We start from the raw sequence: 16324 nt of genomic DNA, 5'->3' as shown, positions 1-16324 counted from the left end.
ACTCAAAAGAGTCGAAAATTGTATAGAAGATGTTGGTTTTGACTACGTCTTTCATTTCTGTACCGGGGTGTTAGTTCAAAGTTTCTAAAACGAGAGAGTGACGCTGGACTGCAAGGTTTTGAACGTTAATACCTCTTTACCGGCTGGATGGAGTGGTATAATAATCACTTCATCCAAGAGATAAAATGTCAACGAATTATATGATTGTCACTTATCGGTTCAAAAGCTTAAAAATTGCTTTGAAAGCAAGCTATTGAAATCATAACAATCTTGCTCATTGATGATGATTGGTGATCGCAATGTGTTCCCGAACACGGTCACAAAATATAGGCACATGAAGAAACCGTGATTTGTTTTGCTCGCTTGCATGAGTGTTTGGGCATTGAGCTTCGTATTACGGAATGGAGGAGTAGGCATGACAATATGGGGTTGCAGTAGAAATGAACACACTTTTAAAATCAAAATTATGAATGAGAATTAATTTTCCCAAACCAAATTAGTACTCTATGTAAATGAAAATCACTTTTGCTTGCAAGTAGTGAAAAAATATCATGCAAAAATTGTGTCTCTAGATAATTTTATATTATAATGTTATGTTCTGGTGAGAATATCTGAAAATCGTTTAAATTAGGGTCATAACGACGTACGTCTAATAGGTAAATAACACCAAGAAAAAAATTTCATACAAATTTTAGCAATTTAAAACTGCCTAAAGGGCGACTAATCTGATAGAGAATAGCTGGTCTCATACAAACTAATGTCGTATCCAGATGACACCATTCCACCGTCAACGCGAAAAGCAGACATACGCAAGGCGTGAGTACTTTCACTCGCATCGGTTTCTGTTCTGCTTTCGCATGGAACAGTCATGAAAAATTGTTTGCGTATGAATGCGTCCGAGCGAAGTAATATTCGCACCCATTTACGCATTCGGCTTGGTGTTCCCGTGATGTAATCCAATAGCATCAGTTTGGCTTGGTGTTCCCGTGATGTAATCCAATAGCATTTGGATCCAAAAATGGTCCAGTCGGTAATTTTTCCGATCATAGAGAACAAACTCATTGCACCACTGATACGCTCAAAATATTTCAAAAATCCAAATATTTGTCGAGTTGTTATCCAATCAATTTTAGATCGGAACCAATGACGGAGAGGTCGAGAGAGAACGCGGTTTTGGTCATAGAATACGTCAACGGCGATCGCTTCATAAGTTTTCCAACCAGTGCTTTAAACAATCTTTGGTTTTTAAATTACAACATACGAATCAACAAATTAGAAGAATAAAAAAAATTGATTGTTCTATTGTACATACCTTTCAATTCATCGACAACAGACATGCTTTCATTGCTAGACAACGTATTTCCAGTATCAGAATTCTTTTGTTTTGAGCCTGTTTGTTGTGAAGGAACGTCATTTCGAATGGCTGAATTTTGTGAGATATCGTCCAAAGATTTCTGGATGCAATCACCTGAAAATATACATGAGGGTAAAAAAGTATTTAATGAAAGTCATAGCCGGAAAATTACTTCATTTAATTAAAAAAAGTTAAGATAATTTAATCACAGTTGTTATCAATAACCTATTACAATGCAAATTGATTCGTTTTTGAGCAAACTAATAGCAAATTCGTTTTTAAAACTGAGTTAGTGCCAAACTGACTCTGTAATAGAGATGGGCAAACCGTTCACGAACGGTACGAAAGAACAAGTTCACCGAAAAGAGTGAACGAGCGGTCATTCTTTTTTAAGGAAAGGTAGTTCTCCCCACGAACTGATTGCGAGCGAACGGTTTGTGAACGAACTGATTCCGTAAGAACGGTTTGCGAGTGAACTGATTGAGAGTGAACTGTTTGGGAACGAAATGTTTGAGAACGAAGTGTTTGCGGGCGAACTGTTTGCGAGCAAACTAGTGCGCTGGACGGAATGGATAAATATAACGAGAACGCTTGTAAGGAAAATAAAACGATTTGTCATTCATCAAAAGATCATTAACTGCCACATCCGCAGCAACCGGCCTGAGAGGAACCATTCGTGCCCGAGGAATGATATTTGGTCTCACTCCGTGAGCATTGTTGATCTGCTGAGCTTGAGCTTGAGCTTGGGTAGACTGTACAATTCGTAGTTGCTCTCCGTGATTGACCTGAACCAACCAAATTGCACAAAGAACACACAGAATGACGCTTGGGACTAGCAAATCATTCTCGTTGTGCAATTTTCGGTGATTCGAGCTTTCAATGATCAATAACGACGCCGGCCACGTCCTTACAGTCACCAGGGGAAGGGTAGGAATGTTAGTATGATATTCGCCGCCCGAAGGCCAGAAGGGTCGCCTCTATAGCGTGGTTCCCTAGCGTTTATCATGGAAGGGATAGTTTGTTAGTGGGAAGGGGTAATAATCAGGATTCACTGTGGTAAGTGATGTGATTATGCTAACGCAAACTAGAGATCACTTGACGAAACGAAAACTTGAAAACCAAATGCATTTCGTAGCCGTGAAGATATTAAAGGGTGACCTGAAAAGGTCTCTGCAAAAGGATCATAACTCTGGTAAGTGAATTAATTTTGTAAGCGTGGACCCAATTACTCGTTGAAACGAAAACTCGAACATCAAATGCATTTCGTAGCAGCTGAACGGTAACCTGAAAAGTCTCCTCTGTTCAACGGAGCAAAAACTCGAAAATCAAATGCATTTGAAGATTGAATATATTGAAGGGTCACCTGATAAGGTCTTATCAGACTCGGATCGGACTTAATACTTGTGCCTAGTCGCACGTCATGCTCTTCCATTGTAATACACGGAAATCACGGAAGTTTTCCGAATTGGGACTCTAGCATCTTGAACCTAGTCTTGCAATTTATATTTGAACCTCGAAAAGGAATACTTGATACCTGCGATTTGGATTTGTAATAAAAACTAACAATTTCTCAAGTAATCAGTCGAGCAATTATTAACGAAATCATTGTTCTTGTAGTAAGGGTTAGAATGACATAATTGAAGGAAAAGCAACGTCAATCCTCTATTCAAAAAAAAAACCGAAAAGGAGATACATACAAGAAGAACTCACTGACATTCAAGGTGAACTACTAATCCCAAGAAAAAACATGGGTGAGCAAAAGAGACAAATGTAAGTTAATTCAAACTTTTCTCTCGACCTCCGTAACATTCTCATGGTCGAAACGCACACTACATTGAATATTCTTGCATGGAAATCTTATGGCCGCTTGTACATACACATCAAAGTCAACGTCTAGCTAGATTTAAAAGAAAAGAAAATCGATGTTACGTTGACGTCAATGCGCTCTTTACCACGAAGACAATATTAGATATATAAAAACCTCTAAAACTATTGGATCTTCTAAAACTCTAGAATGTCGTTTAGATTGAATGCAACTTCGCGCGAAAATGCGGCTGCACAAATCTCACGCAACTGCGAGAAGTAAACAACGACATAGAACTGCACCGGCATGGCTACACCGTCCGCTCCGCCTTGCCGTGACCGAAATCGTCTGCCTCGAACAAACAAAACAGCCTGCCTCCATCCGTCAGCTATCGCACAATCAAAATATGCTCTCCGATCCAATCCTCTCACAAAAACTCGACTGTACGTCAACCGACGAAAATAATCAAAGGGGCTGTCCACATACCACGTGGACAGAAAAACTACGATTTCAGACACCCCCATCCCCCACCGTGGACAAACATGGACATTGTCTATACCCCTCCCCCTGTTGTCCACGTGGACATTTCTCCATTTCTTGGAAAAAATTATCGTAAAAATAGCTGAATTGCGCCTAAATTTAAGTTTATGTTTGTTTCTATTCTCTATTATATGTTTGTACATTAGAAACATGTGAACATAATCAACAGAGGCAATTTCTTCTCAATTCTTTGACAGCTTTAAGGGACAACAACTCGTGAAGCTATCCGTATTGCTGTTTGTTTCCTTCCAAATTTCATTTACCATGTGATCACGTTATAAAACATAATATTTACGTTATAGCAAAACATCACATGTAAATCTAATCTCGGACATTTTCCATCATAAACCGACGCAAACTGGCTGAACTGTGAGTTTTCAAGAGAATAAGACAATGAAATCAAGTGCTTCGTAGTTGGAATACAGTGATTGAAAATCATAACATGTATAAGGATATAAACATGTTGTGTTGTGCTATGTAGTTTTGGCGAGTTCAACCCCAAAATTGCCGATCATTCATCATTCTTCATGCAACTTGCAGAATTTACCATCGCAGAACTTCTTTGTTTTCTCGTTAAAAAATTGTGTCCAATGAGTCGAAATTCTTTTTTTTATCACGTTTGTTTATTTATTTAGGTTCATTAGTTCATCGTGTACATTTTTTCTGTCAAATCTATAAATAGCGCATGACACAGTTGCCATATTAGGTGTAAGAGTATTCCTTTTATACCATTGCATATGGTACATTATACAATAGCCATTAAGGCGTAAGAGTACTCTATGTGTTCTTCCATTGTTCAGCTGGACCACCGGACAGCGGACACAGTTAATATGATCATTGTTGTGTTATTAATAGAACAACAGCCCGATGTTTCTTGCGGAGCAGTGCAGTTGTAAGGATGAATCGATCTTATTTCGGCCGTGGATCGATCTCCATCGCTGATAATTGTTGCGTGGACGTAGTTATTCTGTTACAACACAAAGATGGTCAATTGAGGACCCTGAGTTTTAAACTCGATCAATCGCTTACTAAGCGAACGCGCAACCAAAATTTTTGACCTTCAATATTTTTTATTGGGGGTCTAAACAAGTGATGAACAAAAATTGCAATATCTGATAATAGCGGGTAGACTATCACATCCTAGTCAAACTCTAAAAATTTTTGGAGGGGCTTCCAAAGAAATATGAGGTTTGGCATTATTCTGGAAGAGGACGCCTTGGCCAATTCTGAACGTTTGTTCTAGATTGACGATTTTGCTTCGTTTAGTTACGAATAGTGCTTGTTGAAGTTTATCGATTGGATGTTTGGTAGAAGCTTATAATGCAGATTATTTTTTCTATCTTACTAGACACAAAGAATGACTTTCTGCAGGTGAAGATCGGTTTTGGAGATATCTAATGATGGTTCATTTCGCTCACCTCAAAGATTTTTTTTCGCTCAACATTGTTGTAAAGGATAATATTTTTCTACGCCTGACACTATTTGCTTCAAACTGCGAGTTTTCATTGCATTTATGAAGCGAATTGTTGATGGAGATACGATCCATTTCATGTTTTCGGTCAATAGGTGTAGAACTCATACATTGTAGCGTTTCTTAATCTAGTTTCACCAGGTGCTCATGAACATAGATACTTATAAGGAACCTGCTAATTGATATGTCGTATACCGAGGATTATTCTTCATCAGCGTCTCGATTCGATTATCATCAGTTGCGCACCCAAACTTGCTGGACTACCCAATAACTAGAAGCGTATTCCACAAAATATAATAATTCACCGAAGAAGAGCATCGCTGCTAGGAAGACTTCTCTAAAGATAGGTCCCCGTGAATGAATTTGTTGTTCGAGTTCTTGAATAATATAAACGAAGCGGTTTTTACATTGAGAGCGGAAACTGAATCGAAACATCGAAAACAATGTCGTGTTTTATTAATATTATAACATTCCAACATGCTTTAGTGGTATCTGAATCCTGCCGATAATAGCGTCCCAATTCTGATGGATAATGATAACGTAAGATTCTTTAAAATCAATAAAAACAAATCGATAGCTCTCAGCTCATGTGTGATACTCTCTGAATACAAATTTCGGCAAAAATTTCAACGATATGTATAAATATAGAATTTCCACCGCGCAGTGCTATTAGTCAGCAGAAATACGTATAGATTTGCTTGCAATGCAGAATATTTTTCTTATATTGTTGAACACAGATATATATTTGTTTTTCAAACTATTTATTAGTGTCCACGTGGATGTGATATAGACCCCCTCCCCCCTCACCGTGGACAAACGTGTACATTTTTGTAACCCCTACCCCCCCTAAAGTTGTCCACGTGGTATGTGGACAGCCCCAAACTACCTTGGTCTTCCGAAGCAAACGAGTCCGTTCTGGGAAGCAAGGCAACCACACCAGTACAATCACATGTTTGCTGGTCATCCTCCACGATCGCGCACTCGTAATGCCACACTCTCACACGCAGCCGCACCCGCCATCACCGCAGTCTTCTACTGACTGACACTTTCTCTCTCTCGCACACAACACCGAGAGACTTGAAGCGGATTGCATTTCGGATCGGTTATAAGGTGTTAACGAACTAATTCGGTGTCCCTGAATAGTCGATTCGCGTGAAATCCCCCGCGGGGGAAAGTGCTTTTTCACAAAATATAGTACCGACGGGTGTGAAAATAGCACAGTGAACGAGCGCCATAACATTTGTTGGTATTTACATTTCGCGCACCCGAATCTAGTGCGTCAAATCCGTGTTGCCTGTTCAGTGGTATTTCTATTTCAAACTTTTTCCACGCGAGATAGAATTGCGAAAGAAATTGTTAAGTAAATTCAGTAGTGTTATACGCGAACTCTTTTCAGTTTCGCAAGTATTTTACACCACAATATAGTGAATATTGGTGAATAAACCACCGATAAACCTCCCGTTATGGCAACGGGGGGTTTCTTCCCCCCGCTGATCCCGCTCGGGGACCCTGAAAATGGTGGACCCCCAAACAGAAGAGATGGTGTAAATACGAGGAGGAGTTTTCCCGAATGGGGTGATGCTAACGGGGATTATGGAGAGCTACAAATTCTACGTTTGGAAGGGGTTTCGAAAGAACTTCCCAAAAGACCTTTCGAGATCCGTAAATCTGTTGAGTCGTTTTTGAGGACCAAGATCGCCGATGCGAGGCCCGAAAACAGAGGTGCGTCCTACATAATAAAGATGAGGAACTAGGAGTTGATCGACAAACTAAAAACTATGACCAAACTATCAGACGGAACGGAAATTAAAATCACTGAACACCCCACGTTGAATCAGTGTAGATGCGTTGTCTACTGTCCGGAAACAACTGAATATGAAATAGAAGATATTAAGAAGGAATTGAAAGAACAGAAAGTGATAGATGTCCGTAGAATAACGAGAAAAGAAGCCAGCAAAGTAATTCCCACACCCACCTTGATTCTTACCATCAATGGGACCGTGGCACCGCAGACTATAGATTTCGGTTGGATAAGAGTGAGAACCCGGGCATATTACCCAACACCGTTACTGTGTTACGGGTGCTACGAATACGGCCACCCTCGGAAGCGCTGCCCCGTCAAATCTCCGGTGTGCGGCACATGCAGCGGCAACCACCCGTACTCACCCGAGACACCATGCACTGCGAGTGCCTACTGCAAGCATTGTTCCAGCAACCTACATGCTGTCAGCAGCAAAAAATGTCCGGTATACGTCAAGGAGACCGAAGTGCAACATCTAATGGTAGACCAGGGCATTGGTTACCCCGCCGCCAAACGATTATACGACGCAGCACATCGAAACAAAACCACCGCTGCCCTAGTTATTGAAAGCAACGCCACTCATTTAAAGCAACTCATCGCAAAGCTCGAACAACTTCTGACTGAGAACACGAAGAAAGACCAAGCCATAACACTCCTTCAACAGGAAGCTGCAAAACGGGACAAGAAAATAGACGCCCTAATCAACGCGATGAAAAATAAATTCAAAGTAATCGCTGAAAAAGACGCGCGAATCGCCGAACTAGAAGCCGCTCTATTCCCTCCAACACCTAGGACCACTGCCACATTCACCACACCCCAGACGCCGACGACAAATGAATCGGAAAAAGAGACTGCGACCAGCAATATACCACTAAATCGAAGATCACTTTCACGATCTCCCCATAGATCGAATTCGCAGAAGCGTAGCAAGGACGGATGTCGGACCAGCAAAAACTCCAGTGTGGAAAGACTTCCTGAGCTAACTTTCTGCAATACCGATACCCATCCACCTTTCAACAAACCCGTCACTGGTACAACAAGGGCAAAAAATAAAACACCGAATGGAGAAACAGCGGCCAAAAAACACAAAAAATCCTCTACCAGTCCTCATCACCAAACCATACAGATTTCCGATGATGAGGGAAACATTTCCCTACCGATCGAAGAAATAAATATGGAGTTCAATGTCTCGACCGATGATCCAGAAAACTATGACGAACTGGAACCGAGCGAGTTTTCGTCGTAAGTTGCATGCACAAACCTCCTCTCCAGTCCGTCAGCACAAGCCCGACAACCACCGAACCAAGCCTCAATGGCTCACAAACACAACCAAGAGAACACTCACATTCAACAAGACAGAGAGGATCATTCGAACAACCAAAACAACAAAATCAACCGCGAATTCACCATCGACAACATCCTATTGGGTAGCCGGGGCCCTGTCAGTGCGGAAGTCTTTGGAGGACCGGAACTGGCAGACAACCTCCGACACCCATTAGAAAAAAGCGAGACGGACAAGCGGGTACAACCCCCGTATTCCTCGCAGGACAACGAGGGAATTTCGAACAAAAGCGAGACGGACAAGCGGGTACAACCACCGTATTCCTCGCAGGACAACGAGGGACTATCGAACAACAGCGAGACGGACAAGCGGGTACTACCCCCGTATTCCTCGCAGGACAACGAGGGACAGATGGAGACAGACGGAGCTCCGGGCAGCCGGGGCCCCCCTGGTGCGGAAGTTACTGATCAACCGGAACCAGGGAACACCCTCCGGCGCCCGGTGTGCTCCCCCCAAACCACCGATAAGAAAAGTCCGACGGTCGTCGAGGATTGCGGGACGAGCTACCATGCCTCCGGACGCAACCACGAGCGCTTACGTATACGACCGATGGAGAGCAGAGACTGGTAATTACCCAATACCGGTCCCAGGACCCTCACGAGCTATTTCCCTGGATTTCTCAATTCCGCCGACGGCGGGGTCCTCATGGACCGCCTCCACCGATAGACCCCTGTTGGGGTCTGCAACATGCTCAACAAACAGGAACGCTCGATCAGACCCAGCGAAACGACACTTTCGCTACCCTGTGAATAGCGAGACGGACAAGCGGGTTTCTCCCCCGTATCCCCCGCAGGACAACGTAGGACATACGAAGATGGACATAACGCCGGATAGTCGGGGGCCCCCTGTTGCGGAAGTTACAGGCCGACCGGAACTAGGGACTCCCCCTCGGCATCCGGACGGTTTTCCCGAACCATCGCTACAAAATAATCCCCCTCGTCGTTCCGCAAGAATAGCAGGACGGCACCTTATAGCGGAAACCAAAAATCCGGCAGCACTAGAAACTGGAAACCCGAAAGCATCAAACATTTTTTCCGCGGCTCCCTCATCTCTGCCGACAGCGGGGCTACATCCGGCTGCTTCTGCCGGTGGAGCTCTGTCGGGGTCCGCAACGCATCCATCCAACCTAAACGCCCAACTACAAAAACAACAACCCAACAACGACAACATGTATCAAACCCTATATTCTGGTACCGATTGGCCCTCACCAACGCACATCTCAGCATCGCACACACGGCGAGACCCCCACAACAGCCGTTGTACGGGTTCAACGCTGGCCATCCAATGGAACATGAACGGCTACTTCAACAACTACGGCGATCTTGAACTCCTCGTCCGAAAATACTCCCCGATTGTGTTGGCTATCCAGGAAGTTCACAAGGTTGACACCACAAAACTGAATAGATCATTGGGCGGCCGATACAGATGAGTACTGAGAACACACTCCAACTTCTACCATTCTGTCGCAGTAGGGGTTCGCCTGCCATTTAAGTTCACTGAAGTCAACCTAAGCACAGAACTTCCAGCTGTTGCAGTGAAAATCAACTATCCCACTCCGGTGACAATAATCTCGCTTTACTTGCCGAATCCGAGGATCCCCAACCTACAGAATGAGTTGATCTGCGCTTTTCACAGTTTCAGTGGTCCAACCCTCGTCCTAGGAGATTTCAACGCGCACCACCAGACGTGGGGAAGTCCCCGCGATAACGGGCGTGGAGTTGTCATCACAGAAGCTATAGAGGAGGTGGATCTCGTAGTATTGAATGACGGGTCTCCCACCTTCATACGAGGCCGCACCGAAACGGCGATAGACTTAAGTTTTTCTAGTCGCAACCTGCTGCCCCGTCTGCTGTGGCGGACACACTCCGATTTGTTAGGTAGTGATCACTATCCGATCATCATCCGAACAGACGATAAACCCTCAACACTCTCCAGACGACCACGATGGCAATACGACCTAGCGGACTGGACAGGGTACCAAGCAAATGTCGATAAATTACTAGATAATCTCAACCGGTACCCCAGGTCAGCAACCATGGGCCAATTCTCAGAAGGCCTCTTCAACGCAGCTCTCACCTCCATACCAAGAAGCAGCTCTACGCCTGGTAGGAGGGCGACCCGGTGGTGGTCCCCTGAAGTGAAAGCAGCCATAAAATCGAGAAGGAAGGCCTTACGTGCGGCCAGGCGACTACCCGCTGAACACCCGGACAAAATGAGAGCAGTGGAAGTCTACCGGACGGCTCGAAATGAATGTAGGGACAAAATACGTAGCGCGAAAGCTGACAGCTGGCGAGAATTCATCGACGGCATATCCAACGACAACACCTCGACCGAGTTGTGGCGGCGAGTCAATGCTCTCTCTGGAAAAAGGAAATGCCAGGGAATAACCCTGTCCACGGCAAACGGTATGGTTTCCGACCCACTCGCAGTCGCGAACGCTCTGGGGCACCATTTCCAATCACTATCGGCACTGGAAGGCTACACCATAGAATTCACAAAACGAAACCAAGTTACGATAAACGCTATACAACGGTATAAGATTCCTGATCATGATCCCAACCCGTACATCAATCAACTCTTCAATCTACGCGAACTCAACTTGGCACTATCTGTCGCCAAGGGTAAATCAGCGGGACCGGACGAGATTGGGTATCCGCTTCTCGCAAAGCTCACCCCAGCAGGTAAAACGAAATTGCTGGAAATTTTCAACAGGATCTGGACTGAGCATGACTTCCCTAGAGAATGGTCCCAAAGCCTGGTTGTCCCAATTAAAAAAGCAGACAAAACTGGACACTCATCAGAAGACTACCGCCCGATATCACTAACCTGTTGCGCCTCCAAGGTCATGGAGAGAATGGTGAATCGACGGCTGATGCAGCATCTTTCCGAGAACCATCTACTAGACTTCCGTCAACACGCGTTCCGGCCAGGCTACGGGACGACCACTTATCTGGCCACTCTGAGTCATGCTCTGAATGAGGCAAGGACGGAAAACCTTCACACTGAGTTAGCTGCGCTGGACATCTCCAAAGCATACAACCGATCTTGGACGCCGGCGGTCCTGCAGCAACTCAACAGTTGGGGTATCGCGGGTCACATGCTCCACTTTGTGAAGGGCTTCTTGAGCCTTCGTTCTTTCCGAGTAATGATTGGGAACGAAAAATCGAGGGAATTCTCCGAGGAAACTGGAGTCCCTCAAGGCTCCGTACTAGCCGTGACATTGTTCCTCATAAAAATGAACAGCATCTTCGAGAACTTACCAAGGGGCATTCGTATCTTCGTATACGCGGATGACGTGATGCTAATGGTAGTGGGTGCCTCTGTCAAGCTGGTCAGGAAAAAGCTCATCCAAGCCGTTTCTTGGGTAGCTAAATGGGCCTCCTCAGCGGGTTTCCAGTTATCACCTTCCAAAAGCGAGTTTACCCACATTTGTGGTCACAACCATAGAGTCAGCAACACCCCGATCTACATCGATGATAAACGTATTCCAAAACGAAAAACTATACGGATCCTCGGAGTCACCATCGACCGGAAGCTGTCTTTCAATCAACACTGCGACGGTGTCAAGAGGGACTGTCTCAGTCGCATTAACCTCCTCAAATGCATTGCTGGCCGGCACGCTAACGCCAACCGGGACGTAAGAATGAATGTATGTAACGCCATTGTGAACTCTCGCCTCACATACGGACTGGAACTCACCATACTAGGCATCCGAACCCTACTAGATAAATTCGCCCCCACATACCATCGTGCTATTCGAACCACATCGGGTCTCTTTCCGTCCACTCCCGCGGATGCCTCCTGCGCCGAGAGTGGAAAGCTCCCATTCCGTTTTTACATCAAAAACACAATTTGCCATAGAGCGATCGGTTTCGCCAACAGGACAGCAGGGTCGGACAGGGAAGGCTTTCTCCTCGTCGAAGCCAATCGCCTTCTCCGTGAAACGATTGACCTGGAGCTCCCACCTATCTCCAAAATCCACTGGTGCGGAACCAGGGACTGGGATCGAACACCAATGAAAATAGATTCGACAGTGAAAAGCAAACACAAAGCAGGTTCGAACCCCACAGCCATCCGGAAAACCGTCGTGGAGCTACTGAGGACTAAGTACGCAAATCACACCGTTCGATACTCGGATGGATCACTCGCGTTAGGGAGAGTAGGGATAGGTATATCGGGTCCCGACCTCAACACCTGTTACCGCCTCCCAGATGCGTGTAATATTTTCTCAGCAGAGGCGGCTGCCGCATATATCGCCGCGACACACCAATCAAACCATCCCATAGCCGTGTTAACTGACTCAGCCAGCGTTGTCGCCGCACTGGAGTCGGAGAGGCCGATGCATCCTTGGATACAACAAATATTCGAGGATGCCCGTCCGGATACTGCTTTCGTTTGGATCCCGGGCCACTCCGATATACCCGGGAACGAAAAGGCAGACCAACTCGCTGGGTCTGGTCGACTGATGGAGTTCTACACCAAAAGGGTCCCAGCAGATGACATCAAAGCATGGACTACCAAAATGCTCAAAGACAGGTGGGCTAAAGAATGGTACACAACCGGACAAGACAACTCACGTGAGTATGTTCTGCGTAAAATAAAGGCCGATACCAAAAAATGGGAAGACCCTAGAGGTCACCGAGACCAACAGGTGGTCTCTAGATTGCGAACGGGTCATACAGCCTTCGCTTACAATATGGGTAGAGGGGAATTTAAGAGGCAGTGTGACATATGCCGTGTCCACCAAACAGTGGAACACGTACTTATCCACTGTCCCCAGTACGAAAATCCGAGGACAACTTATGACATCCCTGGAAGCATCAGGGGCGCCCTTGGAGACGATGTCACGACAATCACCAAAGTGATCATATTCATGAAGGACATCGGACTGTATAACAAAATATAACCAAAGAACAGTAACGACAAGGAGAAACCACCACTGACCAGCAAATCGGAAACGGAAAACAGACAAATGAACTTAACAACGAAACCACTGAAGACTAGGCAACCCACATGGACACGGACATGGAACCAATAACAACTGACTCACCAAGCATAGACCAAGCACGGACAAGGACAATGAAAACTGAAACTGAATAAACAAAATAAGGAAATCTAGGACTCGAAGTCCCCTACACTTGGGCGGCTCTCTGAGCTCCCATGCGTAGGGTGTAATAATAAAAGGGTACCATATTCCCCGCCACTTGGATGAGCTCCTTAAGGACTCTTCCTAGTACTTCACAGAGACGAACCAGCCTACGGCTGAAAGTCTCTTAAATAAAGACAAAAAAAAAAAAACAAACGATAGCCCCATGAAACAACAAAAATAATATGTCGGTATTGTCGCTTCATAAAAAAACGCTTGTTGCGTTTTTTTATGTTGCGTTCAGGATACGATGGTTTTAAATTGAATTGTTAAATTATTTATCAAATTTCATACTTTGGAGTTCAGGGTAAATATTTCAGTAAGTCTTTTTGCCAATCTACCTCACTTATAAAATATAGTTGAAAGCTGAAAGTTGATTTAAACAGTCTTGTTAAACAGTAAAATTCGCGTCGCTAATATGAAATATGCTTTATATTATATCATATTGTGCTCGATAATTTTGAGATGGACGTTCGCGGTTTGGGTACAGTTTTGTTATAGCATTTATTGCAATACATCGTAAGCAAAGCAGCACAATGCTAGTTTATGCTGAAAATAATGAATAACGACTCAAACAAAATTAAAATTTCAAAATCAAAGTTTGATTTTCTATTGTGCTAAGTTATTTCTAACAAATATATTTCCCGACATATCCCGCTACTGTACAAAAGAGTGAGTGAACTGCTCAAAAGAACTAGTTCACTTAAGTGAACGGTTGGTCACTGAACGGTTCATTAAAGTGAACCGTTTTGCCCACCTCTAGTTCGGTCGAGACTCTCCGTGAGCATTGTTGATCTGCTGAACGACAATTTTGCGAACTTTTTCCAACTGATCGGTGTTATTGTTGCGGAAAAAGCCGAGTTGATATAGATAGAGCAACACTCCTACGAAAACTACCGTTAAGCATCTTGCCGGAGACGAGTATAGATATACAGGTCGGACTCGATTATATACAGACTCGATTATATGTGATTCGATTATATACAATTTTGGACTCGACTATATACAGCTTGGAAAAAAATGTCTATTACATGTACGGTGGAGTAAAAATCGGGATTTTTAAAGATATTGCTTGAATTTTCACCAGGAATTGTTTAGATCGATATTGCAGCCAAATAATGAAAGATAGAAGTTGGGCGTCAAAGAACGAATTGTAGAGCGGTTAAAGAACTTCAATTTAATTGTTGCAAAGCAATGTAGTTCAATTTAAAATTTTAGGATAAAATTAATAATAACACATTAAAAATTATTAACTTTGAAGTTTTTCACTTCCAAAATGTTATTAACATCCACTAATTGGGTTGTTCCACTACTAATCCTGTACTAATTTTTCTCATCTTGCAAATGAAATCATCAAATTGTCTTCCGTAGCGTACTTTTTAATGTAGAGCCAGTTTGAAGCAACAGAGTCCGAAACAAAAAAAAGTTCTATAACTCTGTCATTGTTGGAATTCGAAAATATGCGTAGGATTTTTTTCATCAAATATAATCGTCTATCACCTCCTAAGACAATCTGGATAATTTTTTTTTTCGTGTGAGAAAGGTGTTTTCTGACTTAAAGGGGATGAATCAAAAATCAAATTCCTCTTTTATTTTCAAAAATCGAAAAATACATGTAAAAAAAACAAATAAAAAATTTTTTTGACTCGATTATATACAGTGAACAGAAATCAAAAACTGTATATAATCGAGTCCGCGCTGTACCACGGTCATCAGGATTCACACCCGACACAAGGTAAAGAAAATGTCCAACCAGTCACGGTTTTCTTGCTCCTCGACCACAATATTAGGAAACCAACTGTCGCAGGTTGTGCTTAAAGTGTTCCAACAGCGGTAATGGCAGTGGCAGTGCCCGAGGGTACATTTGATGAAGCAGCTGCTGATGGTGAAGTTTCCGCGCCCACTCCAATCGCAGGTGATGATGGCATTGGAGAGCTTGCACTGTTTGGTATCGTGGATTGACTAGATGATCCTTGATTGACAGGTGTTGGTGCTGGTCCGGGATCGCCCCATTCGAAGTTATCGAAGCTGGATAGCTACCGGCTGATGGCATTGGCGAGAGGTATGGGTAGTATGCTAGGTTCGACAAAGTATGTGCGAATATTGGATTTGGAGGGATGTTAGCTGCTGATAGATTTGGCGGAGGGCTCTACATTGGTGAAGCTGTCATTGCAAGTTTGCTGGGGCACTTGGAATCAATGTTGGTGAATTGGTCTGCCAATTAGATATCACATTGATGTGAGTTTGCTGACCTTCATAATGGCGGATCTAATATAATGCTATCTTTTCTTCCCGATGTGCGGAAATGCGAATAGTGCTGTTACATTTAAGAAAGAAACAAATGACAATCTTACTTTTTTTTTTTAAATATCCTCCTCAGATGGACTCCCATTTGCAAATTTTGTTTTTGAATTGATCTTTTTGTACACAAATGCGATAGAGCGCACCAAATCTAAACAGTGCCCTTAAGGAATTTAGTAAATATCATTACCTCCAGAGATGCCAGCAGAAGGTCTTCGTCGAAAATATGAAATGTTGATGTGTATAAATACCTGCCAGCTACCTTTGTAACCGTGAGAATAGTAAAGTGATGTTTGAAAAACTGCAGGGAATTGAGTCAAGACATATAGAAAAGAAATACGATATCCCTGTAGACTGCAACAGAATAGAGTCTCCGATAAAAATTAAATATCAGTAAAATTGCGAACTTGTCTGCAAATTTGGCATCCTTGCGTTGATGATAAACAAATTTCGAAATAATTCGAAGACGAACGGATTGATAAATGTGCTTAATCGAAGTCGAACGGGTTACAAAATGCATTATTTTGCCAATTTCAACCCGTTCGGGATCCGGAATAGAGGTGAA

At 43.6% G+C, this 16324-nt stretch overlaps 1 protein-coding gene across 3 annotated transcripts in view; it reads right to left on the bottom strand.

The window, feature by feature from the left end:
• The window catches only part of LOC129761600 (dentin sialophosphoprotein-like), a 257335-nt gene that overhangs the window by 10902 nt on the left and 230109 nt on the right, over positions 1 to 16324 (bottom strand). The window contains exon 10 of one of the 3 annotated variants that reach the window (XM_055759356.1): positions 1313 to 1390. The exons of the other annotated variants lie outside the window; for them this stretch is intronic. Coding sequence (XP_055615331.1) covers positions 1313 to 1390 — 78 coding nt within the window. The remainder of the gene's footprint in view (positions 1 to 1312; positions 1391 to 16324) is intronic. 3 annotated transcript variants of the gene reach the window in all.

Source organism: Toxorhynchites rutilus, chromosome 1, assembly GCF_029784135.1.
Source record: "Toxorhynchites rutilus septentrionalis strain SRP chromosome 1, ASM2978413v1, whole genome shotgun sequence".
In the NCBI taxonomy this organism is placed as follows: domain Eukaryota; kingdom Metazoa; phylum Arthropoda; class Insecta; order Diptera; family Culicidae; genus Toxorhynchites; species Toxorhynchites rutilus.
Note: the sequence above shows the minus strand (reverse complement) of the source record. Positions and strands in the feature narration are given on the sequence as shown.